We start from the raw sequence: 8,740 nt of genomic DNA, 5'->3' as shown, positions 1-8,740 counted from the left end.
CTTCCCTCACATAGACCAATGTGAGCAGTGTTTCCCTCATAGACCAATGTGAGCAGTGCTTCCCTCATAGACCAATGTGAGCAGTGTGGCGGCGGACCATCCCTAGTGGGAAACATTGAACACATTGGTGAACCCAGCATCGGGTCTACCAGAACCCAGTATCGGGTCTACCAGAACCCAGTATCGGGTCTACCATAACCCTGCTTTTCAATTTATATTTCTTTTTATATTTTAGATATTTTAATTCTTTCTCGTTCTTTAAAAAAATAATGTTATGTTTAAATTTGCTTTTTAATTTTAATTTTGCACTTTGAGTTGCTGAACTGTGCTTTTACCTTTCTTTGCTTTGATTCATTCAGACATAAATAACCAGGAAATGAATTTGACTTATGTTATTAAATAGAACGACGCTGCTCTCAGGTAGTAAATCATCACTTTATCATTTAATGATAAGTTTGTTAGTTAATAATCATATTTAACATTAATCAGCTTATAATCAAACTATTGATGATCAGTAAACATGTTAATAAACATTCACAGTTTTTATCAAACTTCATCATTGACACATCGTCTGGTTTCTTCTTCGTTGGTTTAGCTGCACTCAGCCGTCACTGAACTCTTCACTGATGCCGTCGTAACCATGGAAACCACACTTCCTGCCGGCGACTCTGCAGCCGAAGGTGAGAGCGTCCTGCAAACTTCCTCCTGCAGAAACAACAAATCTACATTATCCTGATGCTGTCGGACAGATTTAACGTCTCACCGTCATGGTGTAGCCTGTAAGATGCACACACACACACACACACACATACACACACACACACACACACACATACACACACAGGCACACGCACACACACACACACATACACACACACACACACACACACACACACACACACATACACACACAGGCACACGCACACACACACACACACACACAGGCACACACACACACACACACACGCACACACACTCACACACACACACACGCACACTCACTCACACACTCACACACACACACACGCACACACACTCACACACACACACACACACACAGGCACACACACACACAAACACATACATACATACATACACACATACATACACAGGCACACGCACACACACTCACACACACACACACACACACAGGCACACACACACACACAAACACATACATACATACATACACACATACACACACAGGCACACGCACACACACTCACACACACACACACTCACACACACATACACACACACACACGCACACACACTCACACACACATACAGTAATAGTCTGCTTGCTTCCATCACTGTAACTATTTATTGATATTAGTAAATAGACTCCCGGGCTGCCTGCTCTGTGTGTTGTGATAATAATGTTGATATCACATCATGTATATTATTATTATACCTTCGGACATCAGAAGAATACGGGGAAACGTGACGGTTACCATAGCAACACACATCGAATAGATGAACCTTGTAACCCTGACGAGTGGTTAATATTGGGCTCACTCAACGTCTTTATTTTACCTGTTCAGTGTCATCAGCTGACCGGCTGCTTGCAGCACTGCACAGAGGCTGAAGCTAGGCGGGGTGCTCTGATTGGCTGAAAATGAAGCGCTCTGATTGGCTGAAAGCACTCCGCGTACGTACAGATCTTCAGTGACAACCTGACTGAAACTGATCAAACAATCTGCGAACTTTATAACATGTAATCGTACTAAGAGGTCAAAATGCGTTCATGTTGGCAGGTCTGATATTGTGGACCAGGTATTAATCTCCTGTGAGAACTGATTACAACCCCTAACCCTAACCCTGACCCTAGGGTTACTAACCCCGACCCCTGACCCTAGGACCCTAACCCTAGGACCCGGACCCTAGGGTTACTAACCCCGACCCCTAACCCTAGGACCCTAACCCTAGGACCCGGCGGATATACAGAGGAGGAGTTCTGGCAGGTTTTGCCAGTTAGCTGCTGGGAGCCGAGTGCAGAGCTCAGCTTTCTCTTTGTTTTGTAGTTTTTGCATCTAGTGAATACTTTTGTATATTCAGAATTTTATTTATTTATTTTTGTGTTCTTTTCTTTGTTCTTTAACTTTTTGCCTGCGCTGTAAATAAAGACAGCAGGGTTAGGGTCAGGGTTAGGGTCAGGGGTTAACCCTGCCCAACGTAACGATGGACAGATTCAGCGTCTCACCGTTGGACAGTTTGGAGATGACGGCTGCATTGAACGTGTCTCCGGCTCCGAGAGTATCGACCAGCGTTTCAGGAGGAAAAGCGTCTGAGTGGATCAATAAACCATCAGGACCCAAAGCGTCGGCTCCTTTTTCTGCCCAGGCACAGATCAGGACAGCCCTGCAGAGACCGGCCCACAGGTCAGAGGTCAGAGGTCACACACTGAAGCTTCAGAACAAAAAGGTAAAACAACCAAATGACCAAATACATTAAATTGTATTTGAGTGTCAACAGAAACAGAGAATCTCACTTCAGGTCTGACTGGATGTTGACCTTTGACCTCCACTCACCCCTGTTTGACCCGGCTGTAGAGTCCCGTCAGAGCAGTTTGAGCCGTCTGGAAGCCGAAGTGTCGAGCCACGTCTTTACTGACAAAGACCTGAGGACAGATGTGACAGGACAGATGTGACAGAGGACAGATGTGACAGAGGACAGATGTGACAGAGGACAGATGTGACAGAGGACAGATGTGACAGAGGACAGATGTGACAGAGGACAGATGTGACAGAGGACAGATGTGATAGAGGACAGATGTGACAGATGTGACAGATGTGATAGAGGACAGATGTGACAGATGTGATAGAGGACAGATGTGACAGAGGACAGATGTGACAGAGGACAGATGTGATAGAGGACAGATGTGACAGATGTGACAGATGTGATAGAGGACAGATGTGACAGATGTGACAGATGTGACAGAGGACAGATGTGACAGAGGACAGATGTGACAGAGGACAGATGTGACAGATGTGACAGATGTGACAGATGTGACAGAGGACAGATGTGATAGAGGACAGATGTGACAGATGTGACAGAGGACAGATGTGACAGATGTGACAGATGTGACAGATGTGACAGAGGACAGATGTGACAGAGGACAGATGTGGCAGAGGACAGATGTGACAGGTGACAGATGTGATAGAGGACAGATGTGACAGATGTGACAGGACAGATGTGACAGAGGACAGATGTGGCAGAGGACAGATGTGATAGAGGACAGATGTGACAGAGGACAGATGTGATAGAGGACAGATGTGACAGAGGACAGATGTGGCAGAGGACAGATGTGACAGAGGACAGATGTGACAGAGGACAGATGTGGCAGAGGACAGATGTGACAGAGGACAGATGTGACAGGTGACAGATGTGACAGAGGACAGATGTGGCAGATGTGACAGATGTGACAGAGGACAGATGTGACAGAGGACAGATGTGACAGGTGACAGATGACAGATGTGACTCGTACCACGTCACCATGAGCAAACAGCTGATACAGCTCCTCCCTCGTCTTCTCTATCTCCACGGAGACGGTGATCCTCTGTTGCTGTGGCAACCTGCTGTTATAGAGCTCCACCTGCTGGATCATCTTCACCTGTTGCTCTGCGTTACGACCCTGAGGGGGTAAATACTCTGTAGTACTACTGCAGTACTCTGTAGTACTACTGCAGTACTCTGTAGTACTGTGTAGTACTGTGTAGTACTCTGTAGTACTACTGCAGTACTCTGTAGTACTACTGCAGTACTGTGTAGTACTCTGTAGTACTACTGCAGTACTCTGTAGTACTGTGTAGTACTCTGTAGTACTACTGCAGTACTCTGTAGTACTACTGCAGTACTGTGTAGTACTCTGTAGTACTACTGCAGTACTCTGTAGTACTACTGCAGTACTCTGTAGTACTGTGTAGTACTCTGTAGTACTACTGCAGTACTGTGTAGTGCTGTGTAGTACTACTGTAGTACTACTGTAGTACTCTGTAGTACTACTGCAGTACTGTGTAGTACTGTGTAGTACTCTGTAGTACTACTGCAGTACTGTGTAGTACTACTGTAGTACTCTGTAGTACTACTGCAGTACTGTGTAGTACTACAGTAGTACTCTGTAGTACTACTGCAGTACTGTGTAGTACTACTGTAGTACTCTGTAGTACTACTGCAGTACTGTGTAGTACTGTGTAGTACTCTGTAGTACTACTGCAGTACTCTGTAGTACTACTGCAGTACTGTGTAGTACTGTGTAGTACTCTGTAGTACTGCAGTAGTACTGTGTAATTGTAGTATACTGCAGTCCGGTCTAACCCGGGTCAGGGTGGTGTAACCGGGTCAGGATGGTGTAACCGGGTCAGGATGGTGTAACCGGGTTTACCTCGATGTGGATCCACTTGAACTGACGAAGATCAACTTTGGAAAAATCGTTTTCTGTGACGTCAGGAAGGTTCCTGCAGGAAGTGACATCACAGTTAATATTCCTCCATCCTTCATCATCAGACACTGGGAGGTAAAGATGTAACGGAATTAAACGAGTAAATTAAACGAGTGTAAATTAAAGGAGTGTCTGTGAGATTGTTGATGAGGTCATTTACAGTCATGTGACCCATGGCACGAACAGGAAGTCTTTCCTTTTAAACATAAGATCAAATTAAACCTCATTAAGTCAATCAGTCACCATGGAAACAGATTTCAACTGTAAAGAGTTCACTTCAAAAATCATCAGACACATTTAACACGTTTAAACTGGTTTGAACTGGTTTGAACTGGTTTGAACTGGTTTGAACTGGTTTGAACTGGTTTGGTCATATTTAATTCTGGGAGAAACTTTTCCAGCTGCAGATTCAGATTTTCATCATCAGCCAATCAGAGCTGAGTTAACCCTGACCCCACTGAGCATGCTCAGTAACGTCTCTGTCAATCATCATGCGGATGTAAGCTGGAGTTGAAGCTGATCACACGCCTGTCTCCATGGTAACGGAGTCTTACGTGTCGGACAGAACGACGGTGCGAGAGCCGCCGGACGGACAAATCACACAACACGCACACGGAGTTTGACCTTTGACCTGCCAAACCACGGCCGAGGTATCGACTGAACGCTGCAGGAAGTCATTCACGATGAAGCTGAAACACACAGGAAGCACTTTTACCTGCCCTTCAAAATAAAACCACTGGCAGAGACTAACCCTGTTCTGATTGGTGCAGGGGGGCGGAGCCGTCGTCTCCTTGACGACGATAATTCTGAAACAGAAACAGTTAGTGACACACACACACACACACACACACACACACACACACACACACCTGTTCATGTGCAGGATGGTGCGGCTTCCTGTGCTGATGTTGCTGATGACCACAGACGCTGGAAGGACGCACTGAGCATGCTCAGTAACCAGCGACACGTCGATATGGAACTTTCCAAAATCCTCCAAAATAAAACTACAGACAGGAAACAGTTTTATATCTGTCCTGTCCTTCAAAATAAAACTACAGACAGGAGACTGTCCTCACCTGAACCCTACTGGTGTGAGTCATATTGCTCAGTCATATACCCTTACTGTAAATATACGGTATAGATATATATAGATAATGCTTATATATATATATATATATTATTATAATATTAATAATAATAATAATAATAATAATAGGGACATTAATGAACATTGATATTAAATCTCTGTAAACTTGCCAGATTATAGCAAAGCTGCTAATTTGCATCCGTAGACTAAAAATAAAAATAAATAAAATACAAATAGAAGAGACAACACACACACTCACACACACACACTCACACACACACACACACAACACATTACACAACACAACACACACACAACACACAACACAATCAGAAGGACATCAGGATATAACTGCAATAAAAAAGTATGTTTCATTAGTCTGAAGTCCTGCTGAGGGTCATATAGATGAGTGTGTGTGTGTGTGTAGATGAGTGTGTAGATGAGTGTGTAGATGAGTGTGTAGATGAGTGTGTAGATGAGTGTGTAGATGGGTGTGTAGATGAGTGTGTAGATGGGTGTGTAGATGAGTGTGTAGGTGAGTGTGTAGATGGGTGTGTAGGTGAGTGTGTAGGTGAGTGTGTAGATGAGTGTGTAGATGAGTGTGTAGGTGAGTGTGTAGATGAGTGTGTAGGTGAGTGTGTAGATGAGTGTGTAGATGAGTGTATAGATGAGTGTGTAGATGAGTGTGTAGGTGAGTGTGTAGATGAGTGTGTAGGTGAGTGTGTAGATGGGTGTGTAGATGAGTGTGTAGGTGAGTGTGTAGATGAGTGTGTAGATGAGTGTGTAGATGAGTGTGTAGATGAGTGTGTAGATGAGTGTGTAGATGAGTGTGTAGGTGAGTGTGTAGATGAGTGTGTAGATGAGTGTGTAGATGTGTGTAGATGAGTGTGTAGATGGGTGTGTAGATGAGTGTGTAGGTGAGTGTGTAGATGAGTGTGTAGGTGAGTGTGTAGATGAGTGTGTAGATGGGTGTGTAGGTGAGTGTGTAGATGAGTGTGTAGGTGAGTGTGTAGATGGGTGTGTAGGTGAGTGTGTAGATGAGTGTGTAGGTGAGTGTGTAGATGAGTGTAGATGAGTGTGTAGATGAGTGTAGATGAGTGTGTAGATGAGTGTGTAGATGAGTGTGTAGATGAGTGTGTAGATGAGTGTGTAGATGAGTGTGTAGGTGAGTGTGTAGATGAGTGTGTAGATGTGTGTAGATGAGTGTGTAGATGGGTGTGTAGATGAGTGTGTAGGTGAGTGTGTAGATGGGTGTGTAGGTGAGTGTGTAGATGAGTGTGTAGATGTGTGTGTAGATGGGTGTGTAGATGTGTGTAGATGAGTGTGTAGATGGGTGTGTAGGTGAGTGTGTAGATGAGTGTGTAGGTGAGTGTGTAGATGGGTGTGTAGATGTGTGTGTAGATGTGTGTAGGTGAGTGTGTAGATGAGTGTGTAGGTGAGTGTGTAGATGGGTGTGTAGATGTGTGTGTAGATGTGTGTAGGTGAGTGTGTAGATGGGTGTGTAGGTGAGTGTGTAGGTGAGTGTGTAGATGTGTGTAGATGAGTGTATTGATCAGTACTCACTCTGCCACAGGTCCAGCAGTGAGGGAGCCCATGAAGGCGCAGGGTGCACCGAGCAGAGAGAGCACCGTGCACGAGTTAGAGGCGTTCCCGCCTCGCTGCCAACGCTGAGAAACACACCTGAAGGTACAGAGATAATCAATACATCATCAATAACTGATCACATCTGTCTGGTCTGGTACAGTAGTTAGCATTAGCCTGTGTGCTAACCTGCTGTAGATAGCATTAGCCTGTGTGCTAACCTGCAGTAGATAGCATTAGCCTGTGTGCTAACCTGCTGTAGATAGCATTAGCCTGTGTGCTAACCTGCAGTAGTTAGCATTAGCCTGTGTGCTAACCTGCAGTAGATAGCATTAGCCTGTGTGCTAACCTGCTGTAGATAGCAATAGCCTGTCTGCTAATCTGCAGTAGTTAGCATTAGCCTGTCTGCTAACCTGCAGTAGTTAGCATTAGCCTGTGTGCTAACCTGCTGTAGATAGCATTAGCCTGTGTGCTAACCTGCTGTAGATAGCATTAGCCTGTGTGCTAACCTGCAGTAGATAGCATTAGCCTGTGTGCTAACCTGCAGTAGATAGCATTAGCATGTGTGCTAACCTGCAGTAGATAGCATTAGCCTGTGTGCTAACCTGCTGTAGATAGCAGTAGCCTGTGTGCTAACCTGCAGTAGATAGCATTAGCCTGTGTGCTAACCTGCTGTAGTTAGCATTAGCCTGTGTGCTAACCTGCTGTAGATAGCATTAGCATGTGTGCTAACCTGCTGTCGGTGTCTTCTTCGGGGTATTTATCGACCACGTTGATGATGTCCAGACAGACGAGACCCACACACAGGATCCTCTGCTGCTCCATTCTGGCTCAGACGACTTTTGCTGGACTTTGAAACTCTCATCTTATCTGTGAGCACACAGTCACTTACCACAATAAGACACACCACTTCCTGTAAGTGTCATTACAAAATAAAAGCCTTTACTTACCCACAATAACGTCACATCTATAGAAACACTCCTGACTCAGTGTTAGGAGACTTATTACTAACTAACCCTGAGTCAGTGATAGCTGGAATAACAGCTTCCTCCTGTGGATATACAATATATATAATGTATATAATATATACAACGTATATAATATATATAATATATAATGTATATAATATATAATGTATATAATATATATAATATAATGTATATAATGATTATTTCCGGGTCGGCAACACTGAGCCATAAAACCCTTTAACAAGATAACACTGCATGTGTTTTTACCTCTATGCTCGGCTGTATATGTATAAAGAACTTTAGTTTGTTGTATTAATGAAATGAAAGAGCTGCTACAGAGAAAACTAAACTGTATTTATGCACACAAAAACATTTTGAACGTTCCTTCCGTGATTATTCCTAAAATACTTGACGTCATTTTGAGTATTCAGGAAATAAAAAGCTGAACTCAATGATCCAACTTCTTCTGTCTCTTCCTCACTGAAGCAGTCAGCTGTTAACCTGAATAGAAAAACACTATTTAGCTGAAACATGTAAAATATGTACTTTACTGGTTAATGAGACTTTTGCTCCTGAAGCTTAACGAACATCAGGGCTGTAAGTCGTCTGTCGTCTGAGGCGTGAGCGGTGTTAGTTTTTTATATAGTTCAGGGTTACGGTTAG

At 44.0% G+C, this 8,740-nt stretch overlaps 1 protein-coding gene across 3 annotated transcripts; it reads right to left on the bottom strand.

Moving 5' to 3' along the window:
• Positions 1 to 424: 424 nt before the first annotated feature.
• On the bottom strand, positions 425 to 7,995 carry LOC133976853 (ketohexokinase-like). 3 transcript variants are annotated; one of them, XM_062415053.1, is made up of 8 exons: positions 7,843 to 7,995; positions 7,092 to 7,208; positions 5,311 to 5,445; positions 4,385 to 4,457; positions 3,488 to 3,634; positions 2,532 to 2,620; positions 2,204 to 2,361; positions 425 to 705 (listed from the first exon to the last, which is right to left on the bottom strand). In XM_062415053.1, exons 1-8 carry the CDS (start codon positions 7,932 to 7,934, stop codon positions 602 to 604), a joined length of 915 nt encoding a protein of 304 aa, XP_062271037.1. In that variant the 5' UTR covers positions 7,935 to 7,995; the 3' UTR covers positions 425 to 601. The 3 variants fall into 3 exon arrangements, with proteins under 3 accessions (XP_062271037.1, XP_062271036.1, XP_062271038.1); XM_062415052.1 differs by lacking the exon at positions 5,311 to 5,445 and adding an exon at positions 4,996 to 5,130 and having other exon boundaries at positions 428 to 705; XM_062415054.1 differs by lacking the exon at positions 5,311 to 5,445 and having other exon boundaries at positions 428 to 705; positions 7,843 to 7,994.
• Between the last annotated feature and the right edge of the window lie 745 nt (positions 7,996 to 8,740).

The sequence above is a fragment of the Scomber scombrus genome, unplaced genomic scaffold, assembly GCF_963691925.1.
Source record: "Scomber scombrus unplaced genomic scaffold, fScoSco1.1 SCAFFOLD_51, whole genome shotgun sequence".
Classification (NCBI taxonomy): Eukaryota; Metazoa; Chordata; class Actinopteri; order Scombriformes; family Scombridae; genus Scomber; species Scomber scombrus.
The sequence above is the reverse complement of the archived record's forward strand: the minus strand, read 5'-3'. Positions and strand labels throughout refer to the sequence as shown.

What these genes read in the sequence shown, in the direction of transcription:
- LOC133976853 (XM_062415053.1), bottom strand. Translation starts at nt 7,934, where the DNA reads ATGGAGCAGCAGAGGATCCTGTGTGTGGGTCTCGTCTGTCTGGACATC. An exon ending in ACTGCTGGACCTGTGGCAGA is followed by an intron (nt 5,446 to 7,091) that starts GTGAGTACTGAT and finishes TCCTGTCTGTAG; the next exon opens with TTTTATTTTGGAGGATTTTG. An exon ending in TCAAGTGGATCCACATCGAG is followed by an intron (nt 3,635 to 4,384) that starts GTAAACCCGGTT and finishes TTACCCCCTCAG; the next exon opens with GGTCGTAACGCAGAGCAACA.